The sequence below is a fragment of the Cherax quadricarinatus genome, chromosome 1 (assembly GCF_038502225.1).
Source record: "Cherax quadricarinatus isolate ZL_2023a chromosome 1, ASM3850222v1, whole genome shotgun sequence".
In the NCBI taxonomy this organism is placed as follows: Eukaryota; Metazoa; Arthropoda; class Malacostraca; order Decapoda; family Parastacidae; genus Cherax; species Cherax quadricarinatus.
This window is the reverse complement of record NC_091292.1, coordinates 37,405,890-37,422,640: the sequence shown is the minus strand read 5'-3', so window position 1 is coordinate 37,422,640 and position 16,751 is coordinate 37,405,890. Positions and strand designations below refer to the sequence as shown.

Here is a 16,751-nt window from a genome sequence, read left to right as displayed (position 1 = left end):
TTAATGTACCAGACGGTACTTAAGACTTATAAATGTGATATATGCTTTCAGCACAATACTACTGTACAACGAGGGGCGTTGACCCCCGGAACTCTCTCCAGGTAAACTCCAGGTAAAACCTCTAGACGATACTTAATAAATATATTAAATTTTATTTTCTCTAGTTAGTAGCCTACCAGTTGTAATCCTGAAGCACTATTGAATCATACTGAATTCTAATGGATAATTGGACAAGGATACTGACTAATTGTTACGAAAACCCAGTAACAGGCTGGATGCTAGAAGGGCAGTCCTTTCTAGTATTCACTGAAGATCTCTAAGCTTTTAGAATCGCGTTTTTTGTAACAGTAGGTCAATAAGTTAGTGGGTCAGTCATTTAGAAGGTCAGTCAGTGGGTCAGTAAGTAAGTAGGTCAGTCAGTTAGTAGGTCAGTTAGTGGATCAGTTAGTGGATCAGTTAGTTTGTGGGTCAGTCAGTTCCTGGGTCAGTCAGTTAGTGGTTCAGTCAGTTGGCAAGTCAGTTAGTAGGTCAGTCAGTTAGCAGGTCAATCAGTTACTGGGTCATCAATTAGTAGGTCAATCAGTTAGTGGGGCAATCAGGTGGGTCAGTCAGTTAGTGGGTCATTCACTTAGTGTGTCAGATAGTTTGTGGGTCAGCCAGTTACTGAGTCAGTCAGTTAGTGGGTCAGTCAGTCAGGCACAATGTACGAGGTCCTCTTCGGGTGCTCAAAGAAGGATGGATGGGAGAAGACGTTAGCTCAACATTCTACAACCCGTCTTCAAGGTTGCAGGTGGCACGTCAGTTAGCCAAGGCTAACTTAAAGGCAGCTCAAAACAAGATGAAACAGAGGTATGACAGAAATGCACAATTCCGCTCCTTCCATCCAGGAGACAAGGCGTTGGTACAGAACCTATAACTGACCACACCTTGAAAGCTAGATTTACGGGACCTATGCAAATTGTAAGTAAATTATCTGATGTAAATTATGTGGTGACTCCCATTGACAAAACCTCGCAAACTAAAACTTACCACATTAATCAAATTAAAGCTTTTAATACATCAGATAAAGTCCCAGTAAAGATTATGTCCTCTGTCTCTGAGGACGACTCTGACTGTTTGCACTCTATTTCTGAAATTATTGTCAAGCTTCCAAACTCTGTCCTCCTCGAGGACCCTAGCCCTTTAATGGTGGGGCTATCTAAAATTTAAGTTACAAGTTTAACTGCGCTTCTACAGTCATACCCTGATATTTTTTCGGATGTGCCGAAAAAATGTACATTAGGTTATCATGACGCAGGTGTGGGAAACTCTAAACCTATTAAACTCTCCCCCTACTGAGCTAATCCTGAAAAACAGAAGCTACTTCAGCAGGAGGTAGAATTTCTGTTAGAGGATGGGTTAGTGGAGGAGCCATCTAGTCCATGGGCTTCACCGTGCATCCTCGTTAAAAAAGCTGATGGAGGTTTTCGCATGTGTACAGACTACCGTAAGGTGAATGAGGTCACAATTGCCGATGCTTACCCTGTTCCTCATCTGGATGATGTAATCGACTTTGTGGGTAGGGCTACTTTTGTGTCCAAGTTAGATCTCCTTAAAGGTTACTATCATGTACCTTTGACGGATAAGGCGAAGGAAATCTCTGCTTTCATAATTCCAGTAACGTCAGGTGGAAATGGGACGGGTAGCAGACGAGGGCATAATCACTGGTAGGCGGGATTCCCCAGTGGAAGTAGGTCCTACCCAAAGAGATGGGTTAGTTGTAGTAGTAGTTGTCGTAGTCGTGAAGGTTATGTACATGTCCTCAGAATCAAGATTCCATGATGTTGCAGTGTCTGACAGGTTGTACAAGAATGGTATACAATACCGACAAGATGAAAATAAGACATGCGCAACATCTGGGTATCTTTATTGTAGACGTTTCGCCATCCAATGGCTTTATCAATACAAATTCCAGGACATAACTTGAAGTCAGGAGAACTATGTACAGAAGATGAGGGAATCAGTCCCTCAACCTAGCAGTAGGTGCAAAGAGCACCGTAGTCGTGGAGATTCTGGAGCAGAAGCAAGGCGCCTGACGCTTATATAGTAACGTCAGGTGGAAATGGGCATTGCATACCATTCTTGTACAACCTGTCAGACACTGCAACATCATGGAATCTTGATTCTGAGGACATGTACATAACCTTCACGACGACGACAACTACTACTACAACTAACCCATCTCTTTGGGGAGGACCTACTTCCACTGGGGAATCCCACCTACCAGTGACTATGCCCTTGTCTGCTACCCGTCCCATTTCCACCTGACGTTACTATATAAGCGTCAAGCACCTTGCTTCTGCTCCAGAATCTCCACGACTACGGTGCTCTTCGCACCTACTGCTAGGTTGAGGGACTGATTACCTCATCTTCTGTACATAGTTCTCCTGTCTTCAAGCTATGTCCTGGAATTTGTATTGATAAAGCCCTTGGATGGCGAAACGTCTACAATAAAGATACCCAGATGTTGCACATGTGTCTCAATTTCATCTTGTCGGTATTGTATACCATTCTTGTACAACCTGTCAGACACTGCAACATCATGGAATCTTGATTCTGAGAACATGTACATAACCTTCACGACTACGACAACTACTACTACAACTAACCCATCTCTTTGGGTAGGACCTACTTCCACTGGGGAATCCCGCCTACCAGTGAATATGCCCTCGTCTGCTATCCGTCCCATTTCCACCTGACGTTACTATATAAGCGTCAGGCGCCTTGCTTCTGCTCCAGAATCTCCACGACTACGGTGCTCTTCGCACCTACTGCTAGGTTGAGGGACTGATTAGCTCATCTTTTGTACATAGTTCTCCTATCTTCAAGTTAAGTCCTGGAATTTGTATTGATACAGCCACTGGATGGCGAAACGTCTACAATAAAGATATCCAGATGTTGCACATGTGTCTCAATTTTATCTAAGTCTTCCTTTGGCCAGGCCACTGTTACTTTTCTGGGCCATGAAGTAGGTAGTGGCAAAGTTGCCCCTAAATTTGCTAAAGTTCTTGCCATTAAAGATTATCTCGTTTCTAATGACAGGAAATCTCATCAACGTTTCCTAGGCATGATAGGGTTTTACAGATGTTTCTGTAAAAAAATGTTCAAATATTGTAGCCCTTCTTACCAGTCACAAAGTTCCCTTTAATTGGACCCTAGAATGTAAAACTGCTTTTACGAAAGCAAAAAGATTATTGTGTACTGCACCCATTCCTTGGTCTCCAGACTTCTCCAAACCTTTCTCATTACAGATTGATGCTTTTGAGTTTGGGGCTGGGGCAGTACTGTTGAAAAACTGAGACGAGGGGTTGCAGCCTGTGGCCTTCTTCTCAGCGAAGTTCCAGCCGCACCAGAGGGCCTACTCAACAATTGAAAAAGAGGCCCTCGCGCTGGTTCTTTCCTTGGAGCACTTCGATATATATGTGGGCCAGACTTCGCAGGTGGTCACAGTCTACACCGACCACAACTCTCTAATTTATCTCCTAAATATGAAGAATCACAACACAAGAATCATGAGGTGGTCACTTTGGCTGCAACCATATGATATCAGGGTAAAACATATCCCTGGTAAAGAAAAGTTGGCAGACTCGCTGTCCAGAGTCTAGATTTTATATGTATTAGATTAGGATGTGTTAGGGACCTGTGGTAACCGGTTTCTAGCTCTTTTTTTCCCTCTTTTGTATATGTTGTCTTTTTTTTTTTTTTTAGTGAGAGGATGTCCTACCTCCGTCCGCAGGTATCCTGGACCTACGTTAGCCCTATTGTCTGCTGTCTCGCTCTAAGTTTAGGGTTTGGCTTTACGTCGCGAATAAAGCTGAGCTCTGTCTAAGAGTTGGATGGCTGAGAGGAAAGGCGGTCCCATTAAATGGTGCCATGGTGGCACGGTTACCAATGGGAGGTGGAAGCCTAATCCTGAGCCCTCTAGGGGTGGGGGTGTGGCATGCAAGGAGTACTTAACTTTTATTCGGCGCATGTACACACCCTCATTGAAAGGCTATCTTCCCAACCAGCGAGCCAGTACTAGGGTCGAACGATGGGGCCCCATCGTTCGAGCAGTACCCAGGTTCAGCCAATGAGAAGACGGGACTGGCAATCGTAAAGGTGTTGTGGACACCACCTGCCTGTCTACCCTTGTCATTTCCATACTAAAGCTGATTGAGCACGGTTGTCCATTCTGTCTCCAGGCTGTGTCTTGGCCTTGCCTACACCGTGTTGTACACAAACATCTTCCAACTGTATATATTGTACATACATGTAAATAACCACATTGCTCTTGGTGAAGGAAAATATATTTCAAAGTCTTTCAGCTGTGTTTGTTCTGCTCCTTGCTCCCATTTGCACCCAGGATAACAGGCCTTATTGTCCCTGGGTTGTAATACCTTAACCTTCCAAAAGAAAGTGCACAGTTATTTGGCTCTAGACTGAAGGAACACAGACTTCTAGCTCCTGGAACATCTTTCGCTTGGTACCGTCATCGTGAAGTGGAATCTACTCAGTTCTTTGACAAAGAGGAATCTTTAGTTTTCTGTTCCAGTATTTCTGGTCTTATTGAACACATGGGGATGTCATACAAGGCAGATGAATGGAGACTCTTCATTAATTCTTCTAAAAGAAGTTTAAAGGCTCTACCTCTCTTCAATGGCAACAGCTGCATCTGTGCTAATTAGGCCATGGTGTCCAAATGTCAAAAACTTACGCAAATGTGAAGACACTAATATCTGCAGTCAAGTACCAGAATCACAATTTTCTCATCTGTGGTGATTTAAAAGTTATTGTTCTCCTAATAGGTCTTCAAGGCGGATCCAAGACCTAATTTCAAGTTTCCAACAACTTGGGTCTAGAATGAGTGTGAGGATGCACTTTTACACTCATATCTTGACTATTTTCGCAACAATTGTGGGGACTACAGTGAGGAACAAAGAGAGAGGTTCCATCAAGATATTTGCACCATGGAAACTCGATACCAGGGCAAATGGTAATGGTCTCGATGCAAAGCACAAGCGAAAATCAAAGCGGTCGTCCTTTCTTTGATTCAGTATGTAGCCTAACCATTAGGAGCATATTTTTTTTAATATAATCATTTGATTTGATTTATGTTGGTTTGTAATTCAAATGTTCTTAAAACTAACAGAATGTGCTTTTCCATGATTACTTGCCTAATTTATTAAAAATTCGCATTTTTTAACATCATTAATTTGTATTTTATTTAAAATTCTTACATGATAGAGCAAAATGGTTTTGATATTTAAAATCAGCAGCCCAAGAATATGTAAGATCGCAACCATGAATAAAAATAAAAAGTAAAAACATTCCAAATGCAGATCAGTGTAAGTTAGTGGGTAAGTCAGTTAGTGGGTCAGTCAGTTAGTGGGTCAGTCAGTTAGTGGGTCAGTCAGTTAGTGGGTCAGTCAGTTAGTGGGCCAGTCAGTTAGTGGGTCAGTCAGTTAGTGGGCCAGTCAGTTAGTGGGTCAGTCAGTTAGTGGGTCAGTCAGTTAGTGGGTCAGTCAGTTAGTGGGTAAGTCAGTTAGTGCGTCAGTCAGTTAGTGGGTCAGTCAGTTAGTGGGTAAGTCAGTTAGTGCGTCAGTCAGTTAGTGGGTCAGTCAGTTAGTGGGTCAGTGAGTTAGTGGGTCAGTCAGTTAGTGGGTCAGTCAGTTAGTGGGTAAGTCAGTTAGTGCGTCAGTCAGTTAGTGGGTCAGTCAGTTAGTGGGTGAGTCAGTTAGTGTTTCAGTCAGTTAGTGGGTCAGTCAGTTAGTGGGTCAGTGAGTTAGTGGGTCAGTCAGTTAGTGGGTCAGTCAGTTAGTGGGTCAGTCAGTTAGTGGGTCAGTCAGTTAGTGGGTCAGTCAGTTAGTGGGTCAGTCAGTTAGTGGGTCAGTGAGTTAGTGGGTCAGTGAGTTAGTGGGTCAGTCAGTTAGTGGGTCAGTCAGTTAGTGGGTCAGTCAGTTAGTGGGTCAGTCAGTTAGTGGGTCAGTCAGTGGGTCAGTCAGTTAGTGGATCAGTCAGTTAGTGGGTCAGTCAGTTAGTGGGTCAGTCAGTTAGTGGGTCAGTCAGTTAGTGGGTCAGTCAGTTAGTGGGTCAGTCAGTTAGTGGGTCAGTCAGTTAGTGGGCCAGTCAGTTAGTGGGTCAGTCAGTTAGTGGGTCAGTCAGTTAGTGGGTCAGTCAGTTAGTGAGTCAGTCAGTTAGTGGGCCAGTCAGTTAGTGGGCCAGTCAGTTAGTGGGTCAGTCAGTTAGTGGGTCAGTCAGTTAGTGGGCCAGTCAGTTAGTGGGTCAGTCAGTTAGTGGGTCAGTCAGTTAGTGGGCCAGTCAGTTAGTGGGTCAGTCAGTTAGTGGGTCAGTCAGTTAGTGGGTCAGTCAGTTAGTGGGTCAGTCAGTTAGTGGGTCAGTGAGTTAGTGGGCCAGTCAGTTAGTGGGCCAGTCAGTTAGTGGGTCAGTCAGTTAATGGGTCAGTCAGTTAGTGGGTCAGTCAGTTAGTGGGTCAGTCAGTTAGTGGGTCAGTCAGTTAGTGGGTCAGTCAGTTAGTGGGTCAGTCAGTTAGTGGGTCAGTCAGTTAGTGGGCCAGTCAGTTAGTGGGTCAGTCAGTTAGTGGGTCAGTCAGTTAGTGGGTCAGTCAGTGGGTCAGTCAGTTAGTGGGTCAGTCAGTTAGTGGGTCAGTCAGTTAGTGGGCCAGTCAGTTAGTGGGTCAGTCAGGTAGTGGGTCAGTCAGTTAGTGGGTCAGTCAGTTAGTGGGCCAGTCAGTTAGTGGGTCAGTCAGTTAGTGGGTCAGTCAGTTAGTGGGCCAGTCAGTTAGTGGGTCAGTCAGTTAGTGGGTCAGTCAGTTAGTGGGCCAGTCAGTTAGTGGGTCAGTCAGTTAGTGGGTCAGTCAGTTAGTGGGTCAGTCAGTTAGTGGGTCAGTCAGTTAGTGGGCCAGTCAGTTAGTGGGCCAGTCAGTTAGTGGGTCAGTCAGTTAGTGGGTCAGTCAATTAGTGGGTCAGTCAGTTAGTGGGTCAGTCAGTTAGTGGGTCAGTCAGTTAGTGGGTCAGTCAGTTAGTGGGTCAGTCAGTTAGTGGGCCAGTCAGTTAGTGGGTCAGTCAGTTAGTGGGTCAGTCAGTTAGTGGGTCAGTCAGTTAGTGGGCCAGTCAGTTAGTGGGTCAGTCAGTTAGTGGGTCAGTCAGTTAGTGGGTCAGTCAGTTGGTCAGTCAGTTAGTGGGTCAGTCAGTTAGTGGGTCAGTCAGTTAGTGGGCCAGTCAGTTAGTGGGTCAGTCAGGTAGTGGGTCAGTCAGTTAGTGGGTCAGTCAGTTAGTGGGTCAGTCAGTTAGTGGGTCAGTCAGTTAGTGGGTCAGTCAGTTAGTGGGTCAGTCAGATAGTGGGCCAGTCAGTTAGTGGGTCAGTCAGTTAGTGGGTCAGTCAGTTAGTGGGTCAGTCACTTAGTGGGTCAGTCAGTTAGTGGGTCAATCAGTTAGTGGGTTAGTCAGTTAGTGGGTCAGTCAGTTAGTGGGTCAGTCAGTTAGTGGGTCAGTCAGTTAGTGGGTCAGTCAGTTAGTGGGTCAGTCAGTTAGTGGGCCAGTCAGTTAGTGGGTCAGTCAGTTAGTGGGTCAGTCAGTTAGTGGGTCAGTCAGTTAGTGGGTCAGTCAGTTAGTGGGTCAGTCAGTTAGTGGGCCAGTCAGTTAGTGGGTCAGTCAGTTAGTGGGTCAGTCAGTTAGTGGGTCAGTCAGTTAGTGGGCCAGTCAGTTAGTGGGTCAGTCTGTTAGTGGGCCAGTCAGTTAGTGGGTCAGTCAGTTAGTGGGTCAGTCAGTTAGTGGGTCAGTCAGTTAGTGGGTCAGTCAGTTAGTGGGTCAGTCAGTTAGTGGGCCAGTCAGTTAGTGGGTCAGTCAGTTAGTGGGCCAGTCAGTTAGTGGGTCAGTCAGTTAGTGGGCCAGTCAGTTAGTGGGTCAGTCAGTTAGTGGGTCAGTCAGTTAGTGGGTCAGTCAGTTAGTGGGTCAGTCAGTTAGTGGGTCAGTGAGTTGGTGGGTTTGTCATTTATTGGGTCAACCAGTTAGTGGGTCAGTCAGTTAGTGGGTCAGTCAGTTAGTGGGTCAGTCAGTTAGTGGGTCAAATAGCTAGTAGGTCAGTCAGTTAATGGATCAGAAAGTTAGTTGGTCAATCAGTTAGTGGGTCAGTCAGATAGTAGGTCAGTCAGCTGGTGGGTCAGTCAATTAGTAAGTCAGTCAGTTATTGGGTCAGTTAATGGGTCAATCAATTGAAGAGTTAATAAGTTATTGGGTCAGTCAGTTAGTGGATCAGTCAGCAGGTTAGTCAGGTAGTAAGTCAGTCAGTTAGTGCGTTAGTCAGTTTGTGGGTCAATTAGTGGGTCAGTCAGCGGCTCAGTCAGTTAGTGGGTTAGTCAGTTTGTGGGTTAGTCAGTTAGTGAGTTAGTCAATTAGTAGGTTAGTCAGTTGGTAGGTCAGTCAGTTAGTGGGTCAATCAGCTAATGGGTCAGTCAGTTAGTGGGCCAGTCAGTTAGTGGAACAGTTATTTAGTGGATCACTTAGTTAATGGGTCAGTCAGATGGTGAGTCAGTCAGTTAGTGGGACAGTCATTTAGTGGATCAGTCAGTTAGAGGGTCAGTCAGTTAATGGGTCAGTTAGATAGTGGGTCAGTCAGTTGGTGGGTCAGTTAGTAGTAGTATATATTGGTCGATCTAGGAACACTGCCGGATAATGACCATGGAAAATGAGATAATGATGGGGTCTGCATGACAGGGTAATTGTTTAATATGTTTAATCATGCCCCAAGGGGATAGAGAGACTTATTCCTATACATTAATAAGTAGGTACATAAAGTAGAACAAAGGATTCGGGTGTGCAGGTGGCAGATTCCGGGATAATGAGTGTGGAAAAGAATGTGATAATGGGTGGTCTGCATAAGCACAGGTGCTGTCAGGGGGTACAAGTTTAATATGTTTAGTCATCCCCCCAAGGGGATAGAGAGGCTTATTTCTGTGTAATTACTAAGTATAAGAAGGTAGGTAATGATCACTTCTGACACCCCAAACTCAATCACTCTGATAGATGGGAGAGGCAGTACAAAAAAGGATTCAGGTGAGCAGGTGGGCAGATTCCCAGGATAATGAGTGTGGAAAAAGAATGTGATAATGGGTGGTCTTCATAAGCTCAGGTGCTGTCAGGGGTACAAGATTTAATATGTTTAAACATCCCCCAAGGGGATAGAGAGAGAGGCTTATTTCTGTGTAATTACTAAGTATAAGAAGGTAGGGTAATGATCACTTCTGACTCCCCAAACTCAATCACTCTGATAGATGGGAGAGGCAGTACAAAGGATTCAGGTGACTGGGTACAAGCTTACCATCTCCGAGGGAGTCCCCCCCCCCCTTCCCGGGGCTGCGACTCACTGACGCGACTGTTGCTACTTCACAACAACAACACTGCTGGGTTTAAAGAACGCGGTAATGGAACGGGCAGCTGGTCCCCCGAGGGAGTGTTGCTCGCCCGTCCGTACCTCAGCAAAAAAAAAAAAAGGTTCTTCCGGGTACTACGGTGGTGTTTATTCTTGCCAGCTGCTAGATCTTTCCAGGTGGGGGAGGCTTAAAGCAGTGAGAAAAGGTCATCTAGGGGAGACCTTTGTGCTGATAGAGGTCTTATAGGAACTTTGTCATATACATTTTCCTCTCAGATGGGGAGAGGCTTAAGTGGTGCGATATTGTTTATATATATATATATGTTTAGACTAGAGAAGATAGTAATATATAGTTATATGTAAATAAAAATCAGAGTTTGTCAATATTTTTATTAATTCACATACAAAAGGGCAAAAAAAGCTGTGCAAAGTTTTTTAGCGCGAGCAAAGGGGCGAAACTGTGCGAGTTTTACTGGTTAGACTGAATGACTGCGCTCCTCCTGTTCACTTTCTGTAAGATTGATAACCTCCCGCTCGAAAATGATTTCCTTTTCAGGTACATCAACATCTGCCTTTACTCCACCTGCCGTCTTTACTCCAGCTGCCGGCTTTACTCCATCTCCAGCATTTACTCTCACGTCGGGGGTTTTCCCTTCCTTCTCCGACTGACCGTCAGGGTGCGCTTCAAGGTCGCCAGTTTGTTCAGCACCTGCCGCGGCAGTGACCTCAACAGAGTCATCAGATTGAGCAGTATCGAGCGTAGAGAGGTCCACAACGAGGTCATCAGACTGACATGAGGGAAGGCTCTGCGTTTCATCGTTGTCGAGATCTGGTTCTTTCTTCATAGGCTCCTCTATATCAGATGAACTGATCCCATCTTCCACAGGCTGTAAGTCATAAAGAGAACATATTTATCACTTTCAAATAAAGGAGTGGGACTCGTCTCTAATCTACCAAAGGAGGGAACATAGAAAGACATACCCTTTCCTGAGGAAGTCTTTGTTTGCGTTTCCTGCTATCATCACAATGACACCGCTTTAGGAGTTTGAAGCCGGTGTGTTCCTTCCCTTCCAATCTACCAGCCGATAAAATCAAAACTTTACAAATTCTGACTGGCCCAGTGAAAACTGTTGAAGAAAAAAAAAAGGAGACTCAACTTTAAAATTATTATAAGTCTCTTGCGCTCGTTTTGTTTCGTTAATATTCAAAGAGAAGTATCCAATCTACCAGCCGATAAAATCAAAAACTTTACAAATTCTGACTGGTCCAGTGAAAACTGTTGAAAAAAGAGACTCAACTTTAAAAATTATTATAAGTCTCTTGCAGTCGTTTGTTTCGTTAATATTCAAAGAGAAGTTTTTAGCAAAATAAAATGTCTCGCTTACCAGAATCGAGAATGTCTGCTTCCTTCACCATGATGAGAGTAAAAAGGCTATGGAGAGGTCAGCCTCTATCTTTTTGCGGGGAAGACAGCTTCAGCGGGCTCTTATATACAGCTCAGAGAGGGCCTTACCAGCCAGGAGGGGTATTTGGGGGATACTCTCGTCAGAGGTGACCTTCCCCACAGAGGGAAGCACAAAGATAACCTTGACTTAGGCAAAATGTTTTTTCACAAGGAGGTAACATTTTAAAATTCTCTCTAGCATATGCTATCACTAATCTGTCATTGATAAAAAGCGATTTTTCCGAGAAATTTTTTTTAAAAAAATATAAAGCTCTTTCTAATCCCACAAGGCTTGCTTTATGAATAAACATCATAACATATAGACCGCAAGTGAGTGAAAAATCACTTTGTGTTCTGCCAGATAAACGATATAAATATTTAATTTTATTTAGTTTTAAAAAATTTTTTAAATTTATGCCATAATTCTCTGGTTTTTTCCCGTAACTGTCAAAGAAGAAGGATAGACTATTTTTCTTGTCCAAGAGAAGAGAAAAAAAATGACCCATTACTTTTGAACTGTACGAAGGAAGAATATTACTTACAAGCACTATGGGCCTGTCTGAGGGATAGTCATCTAATCTTATTTGCTGTAGAGCGTCTATAGTGAAACAGCCAATATATGTGACTTTATTTCCTAGGGCGGGAATTAAACTATTATTTATTTCTGCGCAATTCATTTTTTATTTATGCTCGCACATCACAATGAACAGATCTATTCTGGTCGATGGATAAAACACCAGTGGTCTGAGCAAATAATAAAACTACCTTATTATGAGGGGCGGGCTTAGAGAACTGTAATTCAATTCTCAAGTTACCAGATTTTTCAATCGGGAGAGCGTCTTCCACTTGGCTGTCTGTTAAATTGAAAATATTGATGGTTCGCCCGGAGGCGAATGATTCATAGAGAATTAAATTTTCTTCCTCAATGCCCAGAGAGTTAATTGCCTCATAATATAATTTACTATAATGATGGGGGAAATCACTGCTTATGCGATAAACTGTATTATTATTAATACATACAGATAAACTGGCTAGATCCCCATGCTCAAAATATAGTCCATTCTCCTTATGTTTTCCTGCATAGGCTGTCATGGGCAAAATTACCATGAAAATTTTGGCGGGAATTACATGACCCCATGGCTGATCTATTAGGAGGCTCGTTTGATTGTGACCTAGCACATAATTTTTACTTAGAGTGCGATTAAAAGTATATATTATCGGCTTTGCGTCTAAGGCTAGAGACTTGTTCAAGGCCATATAAGCTGATGTATATGGGTATACTCTATTAAGCCATAATTTAGCGTAATTAATATGGAGCTGGTATGTGCTGGCATCATCGTCTGTTTTCAGAGTCCACGCTTGAGGGGATAATTCCAGCCTAATTTTTAAATCGATATTGTCAAGCAGATATTGGTCCAGAGTGGATATGTCCAGAGCCAAGGGAAAACACAGAGTTATGCCCTGTTCTTTATCATTCTTTGTCAGTATCTGTGGTTCTTTTGCCGATGTGCGGGCGAAATAGGCTGTATCGAACAATTTAGTTATACCTTCTCCTCCTTTAAAGTCGGGCAAGAGATACCCCAGTCGGGCGATACTCGGCAACTGGCTTCGTTTTACTGAGCTGCAGAGTTTAATGAATGACCAGTAATTAAAACTAGAATTTGATTCCGTTATTTGCTCGCCCAGGAAACACTGGACACTTTTAAATAACGTGTTGGAAAATCCATTGACCAGAGCGATATTGCTAGTTTCCCCTAGTGGACTTTGCCCATCGGCCTCTGTTAGAGTCACTCTAAATTCTATAACTATTTTGCCTAAATCTAGAAATGCTCCGGGAACTCCAGGAATTCTAAATTCTAGAAAATTATCTTTTAGTTTTTGAGAGAGAGGAAGGTTTACTGGTAGAGTATCAAAACTCTGTGTGCGAGCTATGGAACTCTCAACTTGTCTCAGTCTATGCGGTCGCGGGAATTGATTAATGACGCTGGAAGAATAATCATTTAACGGGACTTTGAGTCCGCTGTTTTCAGCCCCGACACCCGCCATGGCTAATAAGCAACTGTTTATACAAGAGAGAATACATCCGTTTTATAAGCAACTCGGCTTCGTCGGCGTTTATTTAACTTGCATTTATTCAGCCGTCGCTTAGTCACCCTGCTCACTCTGCCGCCCGTAATAACCTTCTTTGCGACACCTTTTAAAGCATCTATCCCGTGAGATTTAAGAGCAGCTTTCATGTCTGTTTTTCCAGACTGATAATCATCGAGCATTTTAGTTCCAAATTCTACTGCACTTGGCGCAGCCACTCTGAAAAGAAAAGGTAAAGCTCTTTTAGCTAGGCCCGCTAAAGCCGAAAAAAATCCCCCACCTCGGACTCTGTATGGCGCGTGAAAAGTTTGTATATCTCCCAGGCCACCCCCCACCTGGGAGGGTTTTAGGGAGAATAAACTCCGAAATTCCTGCTCAGAGGGCACTTGAAAGGGTACACGCATGTTTGGCGGTTAGAGAAACAATAACCATTTTTACGCTGAGTTGGTTCTATTTATTTATCGGTCTTACATGTAACACTACGGTAGTGGAATGACCGCTTTCAAAAGACAGATTACGACCAAACTGATCTGTCATTTTGATAGCTATTTTATCTAATTTAGTTACGCATAGAGGTTTGTACATCATAGGATGAGGACCTTTTGAATAACTCTCCTGAAAGGCGAAAGCATCCAGAATATTGACTAACTGACTACCGTATATTTGCGGTTCCACAATATCACTATATATTAAAACATAATCAACTCCGGCAGTGGGATCAGGCTTGAATGGGGCAATCTGCTTGGGGAAGGAGGTCCCCTCGGGCGCGTCACTACGAAATAAATAATATTTTTCAGCGCTGCTAAGCCCAAGCACCCGAGCTATTCTCGGTTTAAATTGAGCTTTAAATGAAGTGGCAGCATTGTTTTTTCCCGTAAAGGTTCGCGATCTCGTCGAAACTAAAACCCTCCCAATTCTGACATCATAATTGAGTATTTTCCCTTTCGGGAAATGTGCCGAATAATTATCTCTAAAGGCTTTTTTTAAATCTGCTGTTAGCTGTCGATTAATTTCTTCAATAATATGGCTGGCATCTGTCGATAACACATCATTTTTTGGTAGAAAGTGATGGACTATTTCTTCTGTACTTATTCCTGTTTCAGTAATGTGATTTTGTATAATGTCAATACCGCATTCGGCATCGTCTCTTGTTAGAACATTGAATTTTTTGGGATACAAAACATTAAGCAAGGCTATTTCGTAGTTCAAGGATGGATTTAAAGGCGTTGCAGTAATTATATTTTGAAAGGCCGAAGCTGTATTGTCGAAAATGTCAATATTTTCTAAACTGCTCAAATAGATATATTTCCCCGGACCCCCTCTGTCCATGTTGAGGGACAGAGACAGTATGAGGCAAATACAAAATATAGACCATTATATATATTTTTTAAAGGCTTAAAAAAACTTTAGTTTGAAGAGTTTACATTTTTATTTTTTTATTAGTTACAGCATTTAGGAATAAAATATCCACATCATCGTGCTGTCGTTTGCGTTTTCCGCGTGAAGTGACCTCGACTCCATCAGGCATGTCCATTTCACGCATGCCACTGTCTCGTTTAGTTCCAATCCCACCGGCTGGTCCGACGTCAGCACCGCCGCTGCCGCTGCTGCAGCTGCTGCTGTTGCCGCTGCCGCCACCGGCACTGCTGCCACCGCTGATGCTGCCAGTGCCTTGCTTCTCCACAGACAGCTGTAGTATTTCCCATTCTAGAGCTTCGGGGGAGGCGCCGCGTTCAATTTCCACCTCATCTAGGATGATTTTAGGTACTGCCAAGTATGGGCTCACTGACGGTACGAGCAAGCATGTCTGAATTTCCCGTTTCAGTAATATGTCTTGAAATATGTTAATGAGAGGGAGATATTCAGTGTGCCATTCATCGGCCTGTTTTCTGCTCATGCCAATGTACTGGGGTAAAATTACCCGTTTGATGTTGCCATTGGCTATCACTGCCCGACCCAGGGACACCAGACATAATTTAAACCAAATTCGTCGATTCTGTTGCGTGTCCTTGCTCAAACCGCGTACATAATGTGTGTCGAGACTACGCTCTAATTGCTGTTGCGCAATTTCATTCTTTTCAAGACAAGGACCCGCTGAGAACTGACATATTAGTGCTGCAAGGTGGGGTCTTAAAAAATCCTCTGGCCTGTCATCAAGGGTGTTGGTGCATGGTGGGGGTGATTTTAGGACAATTTCCCCGGGTGTGCCCCGATCTGCAGCTATGGCGCGGTTCACCAGGATTAGCGATTTTCGCTCAATTTTGGAAAAAGGATATTTTTCCCAGAGTGAAAGAGCCGGCTCGTAGGGGCGAGCAGAAGTAGCGTTGTGGGGATACACGATACAATCCCCATATTCCAGGAATTCTTCACCCGTTATTCCCCCGACAATTACTGGAAATTTATATTCCATTCTCGTCAACAGTTGGGTTCCTTAGAGTCCTCGCTGAGGGAGTGAGACGGATAATGTTTATCGGTACGTCGGCGGCAGGGTTTAAATACCGCGCTGCTGTAGCCTCCCACTCCTGCGGGTGGGTTTGGTAGGGGTTTGGGGGACCTCTCTAGGTCGACATTCGCCTAAGGTGCTTATACAAGCTTTGGGCCCCTTCAAAAGCTTCTATCATATCCTGGAAATCATGCGTAGCATATTCTAAGCGTCTGATTTCAGCCGTCAGTTCTTTCTGATTAAAATTGTCATATAATTTTTCAATTTCATCAAAAGTCTTAGTAAATCTGGTCATGGGGCAATTGACTTTGAAGGATTCGTAGGTTTGCCATAAACTTTGTATCACACGAGCTTTGTAACACACTTGCTGATAAATCTTTCGTCTTGACGTTAATTGATGTAATAATATCGACAAACTGGGGTCCTTTTCTCCTTCTTCATTCAACGGGAGATTAATTCTCTCGGGATAATCAACTGATGGCTGGTCCATTTTTTTTTTTTATGAATAGCACTTCGAGAAGGAACTTCTTGTCTCTATCCTGACCCGGTATTTACTAAAGCGGGCAAAGCTCTTCTCTCGACTTTATGAAAGCTTAAATTTCAATAGGCTAGCCAGAGCGGCTTTTTTTCCCTGGTCTTTTTAACATAAAAACCGCCTAATAATTGTTTTCTCGCCTTGTGATTTTTTATAAATCTTGGCTCTAATCTAATAAGGCTCACTAATTCCCCTACAACGGGCAAAAGTTTTTTATCGATGTACGCTCGACTGCTTGTCAAAGATTTAATGATTTGTAAGATGTTTAAATTATGGTATGGAGGGAATAAAATACCTCTCTTATCCCACCGAATGAAAGAATTATTATTCTTGAATAGATTTAGCATAGATTTCGCGTATGGCAATTCTTCTCTCGTGAAATACAGATCAATTATTTCATTTAAATTTGGGGAAGAGTCCTCAGGCGAGAGAGAAAGACTGTTGTTTTTTCTTGATATTAAAGATAAAAGTATTTCCGGCGGGAGTTTATTATTATTTTCTGTTTCGGATTTTTTTTTTTTTTTTACTCTTAGACTCCTCGCGGCAACTACCGCGGGTGTGCCCGCCACCGCAGCCGCCGCAGCCGCCGCCACTGCCGCCACTGCCGCCACCGCCGCGGGCGGCATTACAGCGAGCGAGCTTATTTTTTTTTTTTTTTTTTATGGGGGACTCACCAGTCTCAACAAAGAGCTCGGGTGGGTGCCCGCTCGTGGGAGGTGGTAGCTCGAAGCGGTAATTACCCTTATGAGGGCGAGTTGCTATGCTGGGGCAGGTGCTGACCTTCTCATCCTTGCTTTGGGCTGGTTTCACTTTCACTCTCGAGAGGCTGGAAG

General features: G+C 43.7%; 1 protein-coding gene across 1 annotated transcript; it reads right to left on the bottom strand.

Moving 5' to 3' along the window:
• Positions 1–9,790: 9,790 nt before the first annotated feature.
• Positions 9,791–12,600, bottom strand: LOC138851137 (uncharacterized). The gene is made up of 3 exons (XM_070079792.1): positions 10,794–12,600; positions 10,390–10,535; positions 9,791–10,295 (listed from the first exon to the last, which is right to left on the bottom strand). The coding sequence occupies exons 1-3, from the start codon at positions 10,822–10,824 to the stop codon at positions 9,885–9,887; spliced, it is 588 nt and encodes a 195-aa protein (XP_069935893.1). The 5' UTR covers positions 10,825–12,600; the 3' UTR covers positions 9,791–9,884.
• Positions 12,601–16,751: the final 4,151 nt, after the last annotated feature.